The following is a 21,472-nucleotide window of genomic DNA, read 5'->3' on the forward strand; positions in this document are numbered from 1 at the left end:
GTATTGAAGTCTTTTTTTTTTTTTTTTTAATGGTGTGTGTAGGATTAAGGAGATTAAATGCTGACATCACTATTTTTGATGCTGGAGTGTGTTTTAGAATGTATTGTGTGGGTGGTAAGCTCTGCGTTGAGCTTATGTAGGTCCGCTGAAGGAAGAAACTGGGCCGGATGATGCCCCAATGACCTGACAATCAGTTTTCTTGTCTGGGTTACCTCACTGCAATTAGGAAGTCCTGGTAAGGCGACCAGAGGATGTGTCCCTGTAAATGTGTCAGGGGAAAAAGCCTGGATAGTTTTGTGTCATATTAAGCTGGATAAATAGGATAAGCGGCCCCGGAAAATGCTTCACGTGAGAATGGGATAGTAACAGACCTCCAGGGATAAGGCAAAGGTAGTTATGTGAGAAATCGGGGACTAGAAGACTGCGTGCTCCGGAAGAGATGGTTCTTCTTATTAAATTGCTTCTACTGTCGAGTCTGTGGCCAGGAGCTGTCCTCAATGGCTTCCATCCGCAAAGACAGAATGAGCATCACCATCATCATCACCAACACCACCCCAAGGAAGCGGAGATTCACCCAGTGCCCATGAGAGACAGCCGGAAGAACACCAGGTGAGAGTTTTTCTGGTCATGTTTTGGGGGATCCTCTAATGCAGTGGTTCTCAATTCCAGTCCTCAGGTACCCAACTGGCCACGTTTTCTGGATTTCCTTAATAATGCACAGGTGGATTAATCCGTTTTGTTGGGTCAGTAACTATCCCACCTGTTTCCACAGATAAAATTCCTGAAAACATGACCTAGAGGGCTGGAGCTGAGAACCACTTCTCTAGTGCAGTGCTTCTAAAATCTAGTACTCAGGACAGTGCATGTTTTCACTTTCTCCTTTCTGGAGCACGGGTGTATTGATTGCTGACTGACACATTTTATAAGATCCACAGGTGCTACTAATTATTTGAGTTTTGATTCCGTGAGGAGACCTGGAAAACAGGGACTGTTAGTGTGTCCAGAGGACTGGATCTAGGAAACACTGCTCTAACATTAAAGAAATGTCCTACAGTATCAGTATGAGGCATTAAAAATGGATTTTCCATGTCATCAATAGCAGCTTAATGAGCTACCAAACCTGATAATTTGCCTTTTATAAAAGTGCTACTAATAAGATTCACAGCTAGATATGTAAACGTTTGATAGCTGATTGGGGCTAAAAATATTTGCAACGTTTTGAAAAAGGAGGGAGAATTTTTTCTATGCACAGCAGGTATAAAAGTTTATGGTGTCCCTTTATTTAGATTGCTATTATTAGTGGACGTAGTTTGAGTATTGATCTTCTTTATCTTCATAGGTGATTTTATTTGACCTGTGAAAGGATGTGACCAAATACACAAACAATTATGGGGATTGTACAAACCTTATAAGCAATTGTTATATTCACTTTATATATATATTAGAGATGAGCGGGTTCGGTTTCTCTGAATCCGAACCCGCCCGAACTTCATGGTTTTTTTCACGGGTCCGAGCAGACTCGGATCCTCCCGCCTTGCTCGGTTAACCCGAGCGCGCCCGAACGTCATCATGACGCTGTCGGATTCTCGCGAGACTCGGATTCTATATAAGGAGCCGCGCGTCGCCGCCATTTTCACACGTGCATTGAGATTGATAGGGAGAGGACGTGGCTGGCGTCCTCTCCATTTAGATTATAAGAGAGAGAGATTTACTGGAGTTTAGGACTAGGAGGAGTACTGTAGAAGTGTAGAGAGTGCAGAGAGTTTACTAGTGAGTGACCACCAGACAGTGCAGTTTATTTAATATATCCGTTCTCTGCCTGAAAAAAGCGATACACACAGTGACTCAGTCACATACCATATCTGTGTGCACTGCTCAGGCTCAGCCCAGTGTGCTGCATCATCTATATATATTATATATCTGTCTGACTGCTCAGCTCACACAGCTTATAATTGTGGGGGAGACTGGGGAGCACTGCAGTGCCAGTTATAGGTTATAGCAGGAGCCAGGAGTACATAATATTATATAGTGAGTGACCACCAGACAGTGCAGTTTATTTAATATATCCGTTCTCTGCCTGAAAAAAGCGATACACACAGTGACTCAGTCACATACCATATCTGTGTGCACTGCTCAGGCTCAGCCCAGTGTGCTGCATCATCTATATATATTATATATCTGTCTGACTGCTCAGCTCACACAGCTTATAATTGTGGGGGAGACTGGGGAGCACTGCAGTGCCAGTTATAGGTTATAGCAGGAGCCAGGAGTACATAATATTATATTAAAATTAAACAGTGCACACTTTTGCTGCAGGAGTGCCACTGCCAGTGTGACTGACCAGTGACCTGACCACACTGACCACCAGTATAGTTAGTAGTATACTTATATTGTGATTGCCTGAAAAAGTTAAACACTCGTCGTGTGACTTCACTTGTGTGTTGTTGTTTTTTTTATTCTATAAAAATAAAACTCATTCTGCTGACAGACAGTGTCCAGCAGGTCCGTCATTATATAATATATAATATATACCTGTCCGGCTGCAGTAGTGATATATATATATTTTTTATATCATTTATCATCCAGTCGCAGCAGACACAGTACGGTAGTTCACGGCTGTGGCTACCTCTGTGTCTGCACTCGGCAGGCAGTCCGTCCATAATTGTATACCACCTAACCGTGGTTTTTTTTTCTTCTTTATACATACATACTACTACGACATCTCTTTATCAACCAGTCTATATTAGCAGCAGACACAGTACAGTACGGTAGTTCACGGCTGTGGCTACCTCTGTGTCTGCACTCGGCAGGCAGTCCGTCCATAATTGTATACCACCTAACCGTGGTTTTTTTTTCTTTCTTCTTTATACATACATAGTTACATAGACATCTCTTTATCAACCAGTCTATATTAGCAGCAGACACAGTACAGTACGGTAGTTCACGGCTGTGGCTACCTCTGTGTCTGCACTCGGCAGGCAGTCCGTCCATAATTGTATACCACCTAACCGTGGTTTTTTTTTCTTTCTTCTTTATACATACATAGTTACATAGACATCTCTTTATCAACCAGTCTATATTAGCAGCAGACACAGTACAGTACGGTAGTTCACGGCTGTGGCTACCTCTGTGTCTGCACTCGGCAGGCAGTCCGTCCATAATTGTATACCACCTAACCGTGGTTTTTTTTTCTTTCTTCTTTATACATACATAGTTACATAGACATCTCTTTATCAACCAGTCTATATTAGCAGCAGACACAGTACAGTACGGTAGTTCACGGCTGTGGCTACCTCTGTGTCTGCACTCGGCAGGCAGTCCGTCCATAATTGTATACCACCTAACCGTGGTTTTTTTTTCTTTCTTCTTTATACATACATAGTTACATAGACATCTCTTTATCAACCAGTCTATATTAGCAGCAGACACAGTACAGTACGGTAGTTCACGGCTGTGGCTACCTCTGTGTCTGCACTCGGCAGGCAGTCTGTCCATAATTGTATACCACCTAACCGTGGTTTTTTTTTCTTTCTTCTTTATACATACATAGTTACATAGACATCTCTTTATCAACCAGTCTATATTAGCAGCAGACACAGTACAGTACGGTAGTTCACGGCTGTGGCTACCTCTGTGTCTGCACTCGGCAGGCAGTCCGTCCATAATTGTATACCACCTAACCGTGGTTTTTTTTTCTTTCTTCTTTATACATACATAGTTACATAGACATCTCTTTATCAACCAGTCTATATTAGCAGCAGACACAGTACAGTACGGTAGTTCACGGCTGTGGCTACCTCTGTGTCTGCACTCGGCAGGCAGTCCATAATTGTATACTAGTATCCATCTCCATTGTTTACCTGGGGTGCCTTTTAGTTGTGCCTATTAAAATATGGAGAACAAAAATGTTGAGGTTCCAAAATTAGGGAAAGATCAAGATCCACTTCCACCTCGTGCTGAAGCTGCTGCCACTAGTCATGGCCGAGACGATGAAATGCCAGCAACGTCGTCTGCCAAGGCCGATGCCCAATGTCATAGTACAGAGCATGTCAAATCCAAAACACCAAATATCAGAAAAAAAAGGACTCCAAAACCTAAAATAAAATTGTCGGAGGAGAAGCGTAAACTTGCCAATATGCCATTTACGACACGGAGTGGCAAGGAACGGCTGAGGCCCTGGCCTATGTTCATGGCTAGTGGTTCAGCTTCACATGAGGATGGAAGCACTCAGCCTCTCGCTAGAAAAATGAAAAGACTCAAGCTGGCAAAAGCAGCACAGCAAAGAACTGTGCATTCTTCGAAATCCCAAATCCACAAGGAGAGTCCAATTGTGTCGGTTGCGATGCCTGACCTTCCCAACACTGGACGTGAAGAGCATGCGCCTTCCACCATTTGCACGCCCCCTGCAAGTGCTGGAAGGAGCACCCGCAGTCCAGTTCCTGATAGTCAGATTGAAGATGTCAGTGTTGAAGTACACCAGGATGAGGAGGATATGGGTGTTGCTGGCGCTGGGGAGGAAATTGACCAGGAGGATTCTGATGGTGAGGTGGTTTGTTTAAGTCAGGCACCCGGGGAGACACCTGTTGTCCGTGGGAGGAATATGGCCGTTGACATGCCAGGTGAAAATACCAAAAAAATCAGCTCTTCGGTGTGGAGGTATTTCAACAGAAATGCGGACAACAGGTGTCAAGCCGTGTGTTCCCTTTGTCAAGCTGTAATAAGTAGGGGTAAGGACGTTAACCACCTCGGAACATCCTCCCTTATACGTCACCTGCAGCGCATTCATAATAAGTCAGTGACAAGTTCAAAAACTTTGGGTGACAGCGGAAGCAGTCCACTGACCAGTAAATCCCTTCCTCTTGTAACCAAGCTCACGCAAACCACCCCACCAACTCCCTCAGTGTCAATTTCCTCCTTCCCCAGGAATGCCAATAGTCCTGCAGGCCATGTCACTGGCAATTCTGACGATTCCTCTCCTGCCTGGGATTCCTCCGATGCATCCTTGCGTGTAACGCCTACTGCTGCTGGCGCTGCTGTTGTTGCTGCTGGGAGTCGATGGTCATCCCAGAGGGGAAGTCGTAAGCCCACTTGTACTACTTCCAGTAAGCAATTGACTGTTCAACAGTCCTTTGCGAGGAAGATGAAATATCACAGCAGTCATCCTGCTGCAAAGCGGATAACTGAGGCCTTGACAACTATGTTGGTGTTAGACGTGCGTCCGGTATCCGCCGTTAGTTCACAGGGAACTAGACAATTTATTGAGGCAGTGTGCCCCCGTTACCAAATACCATCTAGGTTCCACTTCTCTAGGCAGGCGATACCGAGAATGTACACGGACGTCAGAAAAAGACTCACCAGTGTCCTAAAAAATGCAGTTGTACCCAATATCCACTTAACCACGGACATGTGGACAAGTGGAGCAGGGCAGGGTCAGGACTATATGACTGTGACAGCCCACTGGGTAGATGTATGGACTCCCGCCGCAAGAACAGCAGCGGCGGCACCAGTAGCAGCATCTCGCAAACGCCAACTCTTTCCTAGGCAGGCTACGCTTTGTATCACCGCTTTCCAGAATACGCACACAGCTGAAAACCTCTTACGGCAACTGAGGAAGATCATCGCGGAATGGCTTACCCCAATTGGACTCTCCTGTGGATTTGTGGCATCGAACAACGCCAGCAATATTGTGTGTGCATTAAATATGGGCAAATTCCAGCACGTCCCATGTTTTGCACATACCTTGAATTTGGTGGTGCAGAATTTTTTAAAAAACGACAGGGGCGTGCAAGAGATGCTGTCGGTGGCCAGAAGAATTGCGGGACACTTTCGGTGTACAGGCACCACGTACAGAAGACTGGAGCACCACCAAAAACTACTGAACCTGCCCTGCCATCATCTGAAGCAAGAAGTGGTAACGAGGTGGAATTCAACCCTCTATATGCTTCAGAGGTTGGAGGAGCAGCAAAAGGCCATTCAAGCCTATACAATTGAGCACGATATAGTAGGTGGAATGCACCTGTCTCAAGCGCAGTGGAGAATGATTTCAACGTTGTGCAAGGTTCTGATGCCCTTTGAACTTGCCACACGTGAAGTCAGTTCAGACACTGCCAGCCTGAGTCAGGTCATTCCCCTCATCAGGCTTTTGCAGAAGAAGCTGGAGACATTGAAGGAGGAGCTAACACGGAGCGATTCCGCTAGGCATGTGGGACTTGTGGATGGAGCCCTTAATTCGCTTAACAAGGATTCACGGGTGGTCAATCTGTTGAAATCAGAGCACTACATTTTGGCCACCGTGCTCGATCCTAGATTTAAAGCCTACCTTGGATCTCTCTTTCCGGCAGACACAAGTCTGCTGGGGTTGAAAGACCTGCTGGTGACAAAATTGTCAAGTCAAGCGGAACGCGACCTGTCAACATCTCCTCCTTCACATTCTCCCGCAACTGGGGGTGCGAGGAAAAGGCTCAGAATTCCGAGCCCACCCGCTGGCGGTGATGCAGGGCAGTCTGGAGCGACTGCTGATGCTGACATCTGGTCCGGACTGAAGGACCTGACAACGATTACGGACATGTCGTCTACTGTCACTGCATATGATTCTCTCAACATTGATAGAATGGTGGAGGATTATATGAGTGACCGCATCCAAGTAGGCACGTCACACAGTCCGTACTTATACTGGCAGGAAAAAGAGGCAATTTGGAGGCCCTTGCACAAACTGGCTTTATTCTACCTAAGTTGCCCTCCCACAAGTGTGTACTCCGAAAGAGTGTTTAGTGCCGCCGCTCACCTTGTCAGCAATCGGCGTACGAGGTTACATCCAGAAAATGTGGAGAAGATGATGTTCATTAAAATGAATTATAATCAATTCCTCCGCGGAGACATTGACCAGCAGCAATTGCCTCCACAAAGTACACAGGGAGCTGAGATGGTGGATTCCAGTGGGGACGAATTGATAATCTGTGAGGAGGGGGATGTACACGGTGATATATCGGAGGGTGATGATGAGGTGGACATCTTGCCTCTGTAGAGCCAGTTTGTGCAAGGAGAGATTAATTGCTTCTTTTTTGGGGGGGGGGTCCAAACCAACCCGTCATATCAGTCACAGTCGTGTGGCAGACCCTGTCACTGAAATGATGGGTTGGTTAAAGTGTGCATGTCCTGTTTTGTTTATACAACATAAGGGTGGGTGGGAGGGCCCAAGGACAATTCCATCTTGCACCTCTTTTTTCTTTTCTTTTTCTTTGCATCATGTGCTGATTGGGGAGGGTTTTTTGGAAGGGACATCCTGCGTGACACTGCAGTGCCACTCCTAAATGGGCCCGGTGTTTGTGTCGGCCACTAGGGTCGCTAATCTTACTCACACAGCTACCTCATTGCGCCTCTTTTTTTCTTTGCGTCATGTGCTGTTTGGGGAGGGTTTTTTGGAAGGGACATCCTGCGTGACACTGCAGTGCCACTCCTAGATGGGCCCGGTGTTTGTGTCGGCCACTAGGGTCGCTAATCTTACTCACACAGCTACCTCATTGCGCCTCTTTTTTTCTTTGCGTCATGTGCTGTTTGGGGAGGGTTTTTTGGAAGGGACATCCTGCGTGACACTGCAGTGCCACTCCTAGATGGGCCCGGTGTTTGTGTCGGCCACTAGGGTCGCTAATCTTACTCACACAGCTACCTCATTGCGCCTCTTTTTTTCTTTGCGTCATGTGCTGTTTGGGGAGGGTTTTTTGGAAGGGCCATCCTGCGTGACACTGCAGTGCCACTCCTAGATGGGCCCGGTGTTTGTGTCGGCCACTAGGGTCGCTAATCTTACTCACACAGCTACCTCATTGCGCCTCTTTTTTTCTTTGCGTCATGTGCTGTTTGGGGAGGGTTTTTTGGAAGGGACATCCTGCGTGACGCTGCAGTGCCACTCCTAGATGGGCCCGGTGTTTGTGTCGGCCACTAGGGTCGCTTATCTTACTCACACAGCGACCTCGGTGCAAATTTTAGGACTAAAAATAATATTGTGAGGTGTGAGGTATTCAGAATAGACTGAAAATGAGTGTAAATTATGGTTTTTGAGGTTAATAATACTTTGGGATCAAAATGACCCCCAAATTCTATGATTTAAGCTGTTTTTTAGTGTTTTTTGAAAAAAACACCCGAATCCAAAACACACCCGAATCCGACAAAAAAAATTCGGTGAGGTTTTGCCAAAACGCGTTCGAACCCAAAACACGGCCGCGGAACCGAACCCAAAACCAAAACACAAAACCCGAAAAATTTCAGGCGCTCATCTCTAATATATATATATTTATTATATTACATATTTGTGTATGTGTGGGAATCACATTACTGCTTTAAATGGTGTAGTCGTGAATGCATTTCAGCCACAAACACCAAGAGAACAGCGCCACTCAGTGGACAAATTGTTATAAATAATTGTAAAACAGTTATTCTGCAAGGAAATAACATTTGAATAAAGACTACCTTTCAATAAGATAGTACAAGTCATTTACGCTTCAAGAGGAGATAAACATACAAGTATACATCATGGGGGTCATTCCGAGTTGATCGCTAGCTGCCGTTGTTCGCAGAGCAGCGATCAGGCTAAAAATCTGCATTTCTGCACATGCGTATGGGGCGCACTGCGCACGCGCGACGTACTTTCACAATAGCCAATGTAGTTTCAAACAAGGTCTAGCAACGCTTTTCAGTCGCACTGCTGGCCGCAGAGTGATTGACAGGAAGTGGGTGTTTCTGGGTGGTAACTGACCGTTTTCGGGGAGTGTGTGAAAAAACGCAGGCGTGTCGGATAAAAACGCAGGAGTGGCTGGGGAAACGTAGGCGTGGCTGGTTGATCTTTTTTTGTAGCAGATCTGCGATCCTTTCGTTCGCACTTCTGCTAAGCTAAGATACACTCCCTGTGGGCGGCGGCTTAGCGTTTGCACTGCTGCTAAAAGCAGCTAGTGAGCAAACAACTCGGAATGAGGGCCCATATGTCCATTGGAAGGAAGGAGCAGGGAAATGAGAACGTGGTGTGTGATTAGGAGACATAATGGGGAGAGGGAATGCAATCAAAGTAATATAATATAGTAGAATGTATAATTACCATTGGCACATGGGGTGTTTATTCATAAACTGGGTCGAACTGGGTCAAACTGGCCCACAGGGGTTCAGGGGAAAGCCCCGGTGGGCCCCAACTGCTGGTGGGCCAACCTTCTCCTCTAGGGATCAAGTTCCAGACCATGCACTTGACTTATACATATGTCTATAGTACTGAAAAGTGCTATGGTGTATTCACTACAAAGCATTGCTATTATTAACATCATGCACTAGCAGTATTTACTATATGTATTTATCAAGGGGCCCAAACCATGCACTCGCTAATGATTAGCCAAAACTCCTAAGCATGGGTCCCTACTACTGCATTACCCTGGTGGTCCCTCCTTGCCCCATTCCGACACTGGCCATATAGATATTTTCCTATGAATAATGCCTCCTCCCAGCAACACACATTTACAGTGTGGCCAGGTGAAAGGTTGGCAGTGAATGCAATGGTGGAGTGAGCTTTGTAACCCAATGTCTCTATATGATGACCGCTTTCATCCACATCATCTCTTTTAGTCCTCTGTGGGGGTAATTCAGAGTTGCAGCAGCAAATTTGTTAGCAGTTGGGCAAAACCATGGGGGTAATTCCAAGTTGATCGCAGCAGGAAATTTTTTAGCAGTTGGGCAAAACCATGTGCACTGCAGGGGGAGCAGATATAACATTTGCAGAGCGAGTTAGATTTGGGTGGGTTATTTTGTTTCTGTGCAGGGTAAATACTGGCTGCTTTATTTTTACACTGCAATTTAGATTGCAGATTGAACTCACCACACCCAAATCTATCTCTCTCTGCACATGTTATATCTGCCTCCCCTGCAGTGCACATGGTTTTGCCCAACTGCTAAAAAATTTCCTGCTGCGATCAACTTGGAATTACCCCCCATGTGCACTGCAGGTGTGGCAGATATAACATGTGCAGAGAGAGTTAGATTTGGGTAGGTTATATTGTTTCTGTGCAGGGTAAATACTGGCTGCTTTATCTTTACACTGCAATTTAGATTTCAGTTTGAACACACCCCACCCAAATCTAACTCTCTCTGCATATGTTATATCTGCCCCCCCCCCCCCCTCCCCTGCAGTGCACATGGGGGGTAATTCTGAGTTGATCGCAGCAGGAAATTTTTTAGCAGTTGGGCAAAACCATGTGCACTGCAGGGGGGGCAGATATAACATGTGCAGAGAGAGTTAGATTTGGGTGGGTTATTTTGTTTCTGTGCAGGGTAAATACTGTCTGCTTTATTTTTACACTGCAATTTAGATTGCAGATTGAACTCACCACACCCAAATTTAACTCTCTCTGCACATGGTATATCTGCCCCCCCTGCAGTGCACATGGTTTTGCCCAACTGCTAAAAAATTTCCTGCTGCGATCAACTCAGAATTACCCCCATGGTTTTGCCAAACTGCTAACATATTTGCTGCTGCGAACAACTCTGAATTAGGCCCTGTGAGCACTGACCTGTGCCCTAGAGCTATGGAAGGTATAATCTATGACAGAGATTTTCAACCTTTTACAACTCGCGGCACACTGAACAAGATTTAAATTAGTGATGAGCGGGTTCGGATCCTCGGGATCCGAACCCGCCCGAACTTCACCTTTTTTTTCACGGGTCCGAGCAACTCGGATCCCCCCGCCTTGCTCGGTTAACCCGAGCGCGCCCGAACGTCATCATCCCGCAGTCGGATTCTCGCGAGATTCGTATTCTATATAAGGAGCCGCGCGTCGCCGCCATTTTTCACTCGTGCATTGGAGATGATCATGAGAGGACGTGGCTGGCGTCCTCTCAGTGTCTATGTTCAGTGGGCTGCAAATTGTGCTGCAAATATCTGTGCTCAGTATGCTGCAAATATCTGTGCTCAGTATGCTGCAAGTGCAAATATCTAGGTTCTCTGCCTGAAAAACGCTCCATATCTGACTGTGCTCAGTGTGCTGCAAATATCTGTGCTCAGTGTGCTGCAAGTGCAAATATCTACGTTCTCGGCCTGAAAAACGCTCCATATCTGACTGTGCTCAGTGTGCTGCAAATATCTGTGCTCAGTGTGCTAATTGCTTTATTGTGGGGACTGGGGACCAGCAATATTATAGGAGGACAGTGCAGAGATTTGCTGACCAGTGACCAGTGACCACCAGTATTATACGTTCTCTGCCTGAAAAACGCTCTATATCTGTGCTGCATTGTAGTATATAGTAGGAGGACAGTGCAGAATTTTGCTGACCACCAGTATAACTATATATATATATAGCAGTACGGTACAGTAGTCCACTGCTCTACCTACCTCTGTGTCGTCAAGTATACTATCCCATCCATACCTGTGGTGCATTTCAGTTTTGCACAGTTTGCTGACCACCAGTATATACTATATAGCAGTACGGTACAGAAGGCCACTGCTCTACCTACCTCTGTGTCGTCAAGTATACTATCCATCCATACCTGTGGTGCATTTCAATTTTGCACAGTTTGCTGTCCACCAGTATATAATACAGGTTGAGTATCCCTTCTCCAAAATGCTTGGGACCAGAGGTATTTTGGATATGGGATTTTTTCGTATTTTGGAATAAGTGCATACCATAATGAGATATCATGGTGATGGGACCTAAATCTAAGCACAGAATGCATTTATGTTTCATATACACCTTATACACACAGCCTGAAGGTAATTTTAGCCAATATTTTTTATAACTTTTGTGCATTAAACAAAGTGTGTGTACATTCACACAATTAATTTATGTATTATATACACCTTATACACACAGCCTGAAGGTCATTTAATACAATATTTTTAATAACTTTGTGTATTAAACAAAGTTTGTGTACATTGAGCCACCAAAAAACAAAGGTTTCACTATCTCACTCTCACTCAAAAAAGTCTGTATTTCGGAATATTCCGTATTTCGGAATATTTGGATATGGGATACTCAACCTGTATATAGCAGTACGGTACAGTAGGCCACTGCTCTACCTACCTCTGTGTCGTCAAGTATACTATCCATCCATACCTGTGGTGCATTTCAGTTTTGCACAGTTTGCTGACCACCAGTATATACTATATAGCAGTACGGTACAGTAGGCCACTGCTCTACCTACCTCTGTGTCGTCAAGTATACTATCCATCCATACCTGTGGTGCATTTCAGTTGTGCGCAATATATATAGTAGTAGGCCATTGCTATTGATATATTACTGGCATATAATTCCACACATTAAAAAATGGAGAACAAAAATGTGGAGGTTAAAATAGGGAAAGATCAAGATCCACTTCCACCTTGTGCTGAAGCTTCTACCACTAGTCATGGCCGAGACGATGAAATGCCATCAACGTCGTCTGCCAAGGCCGATGCCCAATGTCATAGTAGAGAGCATATAAAATCCCAAAAAATAAAGCTCAGTAAAATGACCCTATGTTCAAGGCTAGTGGTTCAGCTTCACCTGAGGATGGAAGCACTGATCCTCCTGCTAGAAAACTTAAAAGAGTTAAGATGGCAAAAGCACAGCAAAGAACTGTGCGTTCTTCTAAATCACAAATCCCCAAGGAGAGTCCAATTGTGTCGGTTGCGATGCCTGACCTTCCCAACACTGGACGGGAAGAGGTGGCGCGTTCCACCATTTGCACGCCCCCTGCAAGTGCTGGAAGGAGCACCCGCAGTCCAGTTCCTGATAGTCAAATTGAAGATGTCACTGTTGAAGTACACCAGGATGAGGATATGGGTGTTGCTGGCGCTGGGGAGGAAATTGACAAGGAGGATTCTGATGGTGAGGTGGTTTGTTTAAGTCAGGCACCCGGGGAGACACCTGTTGTCCGTGGGACGAATATGGCCATTGACATGCCTGGTCAAAATACAAAAAAAATCACCTCTTCGGTGTGGAATTATTTCAACAGAAATGCGGACAACTGGTGTCAAGCCGTGTGTTGCCTTTGTCAAGCTGTAATAAGTAGGGGTAAGGACGTTAACCACCTAGGAACATCCTCCCTTATACGTCACCTGGACCGCATTCATCAGAAGTCAGTGACAAGTTCAAAAACTTTGGATGACAGCAGAAGCAGTCCACTGACCACTAAATCCCTTCTTCTTGTAACCAAGCTCCTGCAAACCACACCACCAACTCCCTCAGTGTCAATTTCCTCCTTACACAGGATAGGCCATGTCACTGTCAAGTCTGACGAGTCCTCTCCTGCCTGGGATTCCTCCGATGCATCCTTGAGTGTAACGCCTACTGCTGCTGGCGCTGCTGTTGTTGCTGCTGGGAGTCGATCGTCATCCCAAAGGGGAAGTCGGAAGACCACTTGTACTACTTCCAGTAAGCAATTGACTGTCCAACAGTCCTTTGCGAGGAAGATGAAATATCACAGCAGTCATCCTGCTGCAAAGCGGATAACTCAGGCCTTGGCAGCCTGGATGGTGAGAAACGTGTTTCCGGTATCCACCGTTAATTCACAGGGAACTAGAGACTTGATTGAGGTACTGTGTCCCCGGTACCAAATACCATCTAGGTTCCATTTCTCTAGGCAGGCGATACCGAAAATGTACACAGACGTCAGAAAAAGAGTCACCAGTGTCCTAAAAAATGCAGTTGTACCCAATGTCCACTTAACCACGGACATGTGGACAAGTGGAGCAGGGCAGACTCAGGACTATATGACTGTGACAGCCCACTGGGTAGATGTATTGCCTCCCGCAGCAAGAAGAGCAGCGGCGGCACCAGTAGCAGCATCTCGCAAATGCCAACTCGTTCCTAGGCAGGCTACGCTTTGTATCACTGCTTTCCATAAGAGGCACACAGCTGACAACCTCTTACGGAAACTGAGGAACATCATCGCAGAATAGCTTACCCCAATTGGACTCTCCTGGGGATTTGTGACATCGGACAACGCCACCAATATTGTGCATGCATTACATCTGGGCAAATTCCAGCACGTCCCATGTTTTGCACATACCTTGAATTTGGTGGTGCAGAATTATTTAAAAAACGACAGGGGCGTGCAAGAGATGCTGTCGGTGGCCCGAAGAATTGCGGGCCACTTTCGGCATTCAGCCACCGCGTGCCGAAGACTGGAGCACCAGCAAACAGTCCTGAAACTGCCCTGCCATCATCTGAAGCAAGAGGTGGTAACGAGGTGGAATTCAACCCTCTATATGCTTCAGAGGATGGAGGAGCAGCAAAAGGCCATTCAAGCCTATACATCTGCCTACGATATAGGCAAAGGAGGGGGAATGCACCTGACTCAAGCGCAGTGGAGAATGATTTCAACGTTGTGCAAGGTTCTGCAACCCTTTGAACTTGCCACACGTGGAGTCAGTTCAGACACTGCCAGCCTGAGTCAGGTCATTCCCCTCATCAGGCTTTTGCAGCAGAAGCTGGAGCCATTGAAGGAGGAGCTAAAACAGAGCGATTCCGCTAGGCATGTGGGACTTGTGGATGGAGCCCTAAATTCGCTTAACCAGGATTCACGGGTGGTCAATCTGTTGAAACCAGAGCACTACATTTTGGCCACCGTGCTCGATCCTAGATTTAAAACCTACGTTGTATCTCTTTTTCCGGCAGACACAAGTCTGCAGAGGTTCAAAGGTGAGAAAATTGTCAAGTTAAGCGGAACGTGACCCGTCAAAAGCTCCTCCTTCGTATTCTCCCGCAACTGGGGCTGCGAGGAAAAGGCTAAGAATTCCGAGCCCACCGGCTGGCGGTGATGCAGGGCAGTCTGGAGCGAGTGCTGACATCTGGTCCGGACTGAAGGACCTGCCAACGATTACTGACATGTCGTCTACTGTCACTGCATTTGATTCTGTCACCATTGAAAGAATGGTGGAGGATTATATGAGTGACCGCATCCAAGTAGGCACGTCAGACAGTCCGTACGTATACTGGCAGGAAAAAGAGGCAATTTGGAGGCCCTTGCACAAACTAGCTTTAGTTTGCTTAAGTTGCCCCCCCTCCAGTGTGTACTCCGAAAGAGTGTTTAGTGCAGCCGCTCACCTTGTCAGCAATCGGCGTACGAGGTTACTTCCAGAAAATGTGGAGAAGATGATGTTCATCAAAATGAATTATAATCAATTCCTCCGTGGAGACATTCACCAGCAGCAATTGCCTCCAGAAAGTACACAGGGACCTGATATGGTGGATTCCAGTGGGGACAAATTAATAATATGTGAGGAGGGGGATGTACACAGTGAAAGGGGTGAGGAATCGGACGATGAGGAGGAGGTGGACATCTTGCCTCTGTAGAGCCAGTTTGTGCAAGGAGAGATTGATTGCTTCTTTTTTGGTGGGGGCCCAAACCAACCAGTCATTTCAGTCACAGTCGTGTGGCAGACCCTGTCGCTGAAATGATGGGTTTGTTAAAGTGTGCATGTCCTGTTTATACAACATAAGGATGGGTGGGAGGGCCCAAGGACAATTCCATCTTGCACCTCTTTTTTCTTTAATTTTTCTTTGCATCATGTGCTGTTTGGGGGCTATTTTTTAAATCTGCCATCCTGCCTGACACTGCAGTGCCACTCCTAGATGGTTACAGGAAAAAGAATAGCAGCGCTGAATGAATTGTTGTAAGCAATTAATGATACGAAGGATTGAGTGATAAATTAATTATACAATTTAATAAAATTGTTTAAAATAATGACGGCCTTTAAGTAAAAATTGGATACACATCCATATGACAGTTAAAAAACAATTCATGTGGGTCAAATGAAATTGACTGCCTGGCACATTATCATCCGTTCCTGATGTAAAAACCTGGAAATTTAGCAGATGGAGACAGACTGACGACGCAGTCACACCAATGCACTTTACCCAAAACCGCTAGAGGTGTAGTCCCTTTAAGATCGTCACTGATGTTTTGGCTTCCAATCGCGTTAGGAGGAGGCTACTTGGGTCAACTATTACGCCAATTTTGACTGTCGCACTATATCCGGACCAGACACTGGACTTTACCATCTGCAGTTCAACCGAGACAACTATCTCCTGATTAAGGAGCACCATCTACCCCATCTTCATAAAGAGGACACCGTCACAAATGAGGACCCTGAATCCGGCTGATTGGAAGCCAAAACATCAGTGACGATCTTAAAGGGACTACACCTCTAGCGGTTTTGGGTAAAGTGCATTGGTGTGACTGCGTCGTCAGTCTGTCTCCATCTGCTAAATTTCCAGGTTTTTACATCAGGAACGGATGATAATGTGCCAGGCAGTCAATTTCATTTGACCCACATGAATTGTTTTTTAACTGTCATATGGATGTGTATCCAATTTTTACTTAAAGGCCGTCATTATTTTAAACAATTTTATTAAATTGTATAATTAATTTATCACTCAATCCTTCGTATCATTAATTGCTTACAACAATTCATTCAGCGCTGCTATTCTTTTTCCTGTAATTTTCTTATGTGTAGTTGGGGTGTAACTATCCCCAAATATTATAGCAGCAGCATTAGAAACACAGCACCGATAAGCGCCCGATCTTCCATTCATTTGGTTAATTTTTTTCTTGCCACTCCTAGATGGGCCAGGTGTTTGTGTCAGCCACTTGTGTCGCTTAGCCATCCAGCGACCTTGGTGCACCTCTTTTTTTCTTTGCATCATGTGCTGTTTGGGGACTATTTTTTAAATCTGCCATCCTGTCTTATACTCCAGTGCCACTCCTAGATGGGCCAGGTGTTTGTGTCGGCCACTTGGGTCGCTTAGCTTAGCCATCCAGCGACCTTGGTGCACCTCTTTTTTTCTTTGCATCATGTGCTGTTTGGGGACTATTTTTTTAAATCTGCCATCCTGTCTGACACTGCAGTGCCACTCCTAGATGGGCCAGGTGTTTGTGTCGGCCACTTGGGTCGCTTAGCTTAGTCACACAGCTACCTCATTGCGCCTCTTTTTTTCTTTGCATCATGTGCTGTTTGGGGACTATTTTGTAAATCTGCCATCCTGTCTGACACTGCAGTGCCACTCCTAGATGGGCCAGGTGCTTGTGTCGGCCACTTGGGTCGCTTAGCTTAGTCACACAGCTACCTCATTGTGCCTCTTTGTTTCTTTGCATCATGTGCTGTTTGGGGACTATTTTTTTGAAGTGCCATCCTGTCTGACACTGCAGTGCCACTCCTAGATGGGCAAGGTGTTTGTGTCGGCCACTTGGGTCGCTTAGCTTAGTCATCCAGCGACCTCGGTGCAAATTTTAGGACTAAAAATAATATTGTGAGGTCTGAGGTGTTCAGAATAGACTGAAAATGAGTGGAAATTATGGTTATTGAGGTTAATAATACTATGGGATCAAAATGACCCCCAAATTCTATGATTTAAGCTGTTTTTGAGGGTTTTTTGTAAAAAAAAACACCCGAATCCAAAACACACCCGAATCCGACAAAAAAATTTCAGGGAGGTTTTGCCAAAACGCGTACGAATCCAAAACACGGCCTCGGAACCGAATCCAAAACAAAACACAAAACCCGAAAAATTTCCGGTGCACATCACTAATTTGTGCCAAGGCACATTCAAATATAATGGTGATGCATGGTGCAGTTGCGTGTCCTAGGATGTCATGTCGCAGCTTCTCCATAGGTAACGCCTGAGCCACATCTGAGAAAGCCAGAAGAGCCCATCACTGCCAGGGCCTAAAATTAGAACTGGCTCTGCAAACACTAAACCCACCAGTATTGATCCTTCCAGGGCCTCAGTAGCGGCAAAACACTGACGGGCCTGGATGTGCTTCTATGGCGGCACACCTGGAGACTGCTCAGGGCACATTAGTGTGCCACGGCACAGTGGTTGAAAAACACTGATCTATGAGAAGGCGATAAATATATTATTCAGTCATATTGAGAATCAGCCTACTTTCCATATTGACTGTATGTAGTTTTATCTCATGCCTAGTTGAGCATAGTCAATACCTTGTCTGAATTTATAAATAGACAAATAAAATAAGACATGCAAAGCAGGGGTCTCGTAACCACTTAACTGACTATTTATTTCACCAAAAACCGCTCTGAAATTGTCTGGGGGTTTTATGAGTGAATTAGGTGAAGAACATGGATTTAACCCTATCCTAAATGATTTTAGTTCAAAAAAAGATTTTTTTTTATTTATTCAAACATCCAAACATTGATCAGGAACATCGCGACCATCGCGGCTTTCATTTTGAAAGCCGGGACAGCCTCCAGGTATACAGGGGCGGTCTGGGGGTGGCTTGGGAGGGTTAATTTACATTCCCCAGTGGCTGCCATTGTCTGCAGCTGCTGGAGGGGGGGATCCTGCCGGCAGCACGGGAATCAGAAGGGGAGAGTGCAGGGAGGCATCCGGTCCCTCTGACAGCAGCAGCGGAGGGAAGTTTCTCTTCCCTGCCGCTGCTAACACTCTCTATCTGATTGGTCGCATCCTGTGCGACCAGGTCAGATAAAGGACTTGCAGGCATGGTTGCATCTGATGAGACCATGCCAGGCAAGTGGTTAAGAGAGAAGGGGGCCCATGTGCTTTCTCTGTGTGCCCTCCTCTCACCGGCGCAGCGGCAGAGTAGACAGACTCTGGCATTGCACCGGAGTCAACTTCACATGCCCAGGTCTCTTTGAACATGGTGCTAACCAGTGCCGTTTCTAGCGGCGGGCGAGCCGTGCAACCGCACGGGGCGCCCGCCGCGGCACTTTGTGACTCCTTATCTCCTCTCGGGGGGGCGGAGTTTCGCGGAATGACGCGTTTGCGTCGTGACGTCACGACGCAAACGCGTCATTCCGCGAAACTCCGCCCCCCGAGCAGGAGCGCTCGGGGAGAGGAGATAAGGAGATACGCATGGAAGGAGGAGGCGGCCGGCGCGATGGACGTGAGGCGGCGGGACCGAAGAGCGGGAAGATGTAAGTATCCTCTCTTTCTCCCTCTTCCTTCCCCCTCACTTGAAACCTGCCTGCCGCACTGTGTAAAATGGGGACACCTGCCTATGGGGATACCTGCCTGCCGCACTGTATAAAATGGGGACACCTGCATATGGGGTTGCCTGCTGCACTGTATAAAATGGGGACACCTGCATATGGGGTTGCCTGCCGCACTGTATAAAATGGGGACACCTGCATATGGGGTTGCCTGCTGCACTGTATAAAATGGGGATACCTGCATATGGGGTTGCCTGCTGCACTGTATAAAATGGGGACACCTGCCTATGGGGTTGCCTGCCGCACTGTATAAAATGGGGACACCTGCATATGGGGTTGCCTGCTGCACTGTATAAAATGGGGATACCTGCCTATGGGGTTGCCTGCCGCACTGTATAAAATGGGGACACCTGCATATGGGGTTGCCTGCTGCACTGTAAAAATGGGGACACCTGCATATGGGGTTGCCTGCCGCACTGTATAAAATGAGGACACCTGCCTATGGGGATGCCTGCCGCACTGTATAAAATGGGGACACCTGCCTATGGGGTTGCCTGCCGCACTGTATAAAATGGGGACACCTGCCTATGGGGTTGCCTGCCGCACTGTGTAAAATGGGGACACCTGCCTGCCGCACTGTGTAAAATGGGAACACCTGCCTGCCGCACTGTGTAAAATGGGGACACCTGCCTGCCGGACTGTGTAAAATGGGGACACCTGCCTGCCGGACTGTGTAAAATGGGGACACCTGCCTGCCGCACTGTGTAAAATGGGGATACCTGCCTGCCGCACTGTGTAAAATGGGGGCACCTGCCTGCGTACTGTGTAAAATGGTGATATCTGCCTGCCGCACTGTGTAAAATGGGGATACCTGCCTACCGTACTGTGTAAAATGGGGATACCTGCCTACCGTACTGTGTAAAATGGGGATACCTGCCTACCGCACTTTGTAAAATGGGGACACCTGCCTGCCACGCTGTGTAAAATGGGGACACCTGCCTGTCACGCTGTGTAATATGGGGACACTTGCCTGCTGTAATGTGTAAAAAGGGGACTTTTTTTATTTTTATTTTTTTTCCCCTGCTGTGGGTGTGATGATATCAGATGAGGCTGCGCGCACTTTAATGAGACCACACCCATTTTAATCAGGCCACACACCCTTGTGCATGCTTTTTCTTTTTACGGCTATATGGGGGGGGGGGGGGCGCATTTTGAAATCTCGCACTGGGAGCCAAATTGTCTAGAAACGGCCCTGGTGCTAACACAAGGGGCTTTCAATAGAGGAGGGGGCCTGTGTGTACCTCTGGGTGGGCTCCCTCCTCTGCAAAGCACAGTATTCTGTGGAATTTGCTGGAGTCTACTGCGCATGTGCAGGTCTCCGGAAACATGGCGCTCACCATGTTCTGGAGACCAAATTAACTACTGCGCATGCACGGAGGCCATTTTGACTGTGATTTTTTCAACGATTGCAGCATCCGACGCTGCACTCTGGAAAGGTAAGTATTAAATATGGGTGCGGTGTGGACCCCCAGGATCCAGGGGCCCGTGTGCACCGCACACATTGCACCCATTATAGAAACGCCACTGGCTCACACCATGTTCAGACAGGTTAGTATCATATATGGTATGTACAGCACACCATGTACTCATTATAGATGTGCCCATGACGTAAAGCTTCCAGAGCAGAGCTGTTCCCTACCACTGTAAGTGCCAAGGGTTCCTCAGTCCCTCAAAAGCACTATGTGGCCTCCTCACCCCTGCTGCTTCTTACCTTAAAACAGCAGTTCCCAAACTTCCTTGAATCACAGCACCCTAGAGTATCAGCGTTTTTTCAACGGCACCCCTAAGTTGTGCTTACCTGTCATCCCTAAGCTCAGATATGTGGTGGACAGGATTCGCTGCTGTTTGCCCACATATTTTATGATTGGCAGCCACCAGCACTGGTTTTGCCTAGTACATTGACCATAAATAGTCCTGGACCCATGGCAGAAGGGCCGTAGCAGAAGGGAAGCGAGTTGGCAGATCTCCTGCTCTCTCTTTAGTCTTAGAGCAGGCCTGGCCAACCTGTGGCTCTCCAGCTGTTGTAAAACTACAAGGCCCATCATGCTTTGCCACTGTTTTGCTATTAGGGAATGCTAAAACTGTGGCAGTGCATGCTGGGATGTGTAGTTTCACAACATCTGTAGAGCCACAGGTTGACCAGGTCTGCCATACACCAGGACGATATATTTCCAACCAGCCAACTAGTTGGCTGGTTGGAAAGATAATCTGGCAGTGTGTGGGAGCAAACGATTATCAGCCGTTTGCTCCCACACGCTAAAAAACGGTCAGAAACGGTCTGACCAACTAGTTGGGAAAATCAAACCTGTTTGATTTTCCCAACCAATCGTTCAGGTGTAGGGGAAAACTTCCCCCCAACTGAACGATAAGTAGGCGGACACTGGCTGCTAGTGTCCGCCTACTTTTGTCTCGTGCTGCAGGTGACCCTCTGTGCTCCATACCCCTCCGGCCACCTCACCGCCCCAGCCGCAGTCACCCGCCACTGCCCAGCCG

General features: G+C 46.8%; 1 protein-coding gene across 1 annotated transcript in view; it reads left to right on the forward strand.

Annotated features, from left to right (window-relative positions):
* Positions 1 to 439: 439 nt before the first annotated feature.
* GABRR3 (gamma-aminobutyric acid type A receptor subunit rho3) overlaps positions 440 to 21,472 on the forward strand; it is a 219,263-nt gene continuing 198,230 nt past the window's right edge. The window contains exon 1 of the mRNA XM_063956275.1: positions 440 to 609. Coding sequence (XP_063812345.1) covers positions 440 to 609 — 170 coding nt within the window. The remainder of the gene's footprint in view (positions 610 to 21,472) is intronic.

Source organism: Pseudophryne corroboree, chromosome 2, assembly GCF_028390025.1.
Source record: "Pseudophryne corroboree isolate aPseCor3 chromosome 2, aPseCor3.hap2, whole genome shotgun sequence".
Classification (NCBI taxonomy): Eukaryota; Metazoa; Chordata; class Amphibia; order Anura; family Myobatrachidae; genus Pseudophryne; species Pseudophryne corroboree.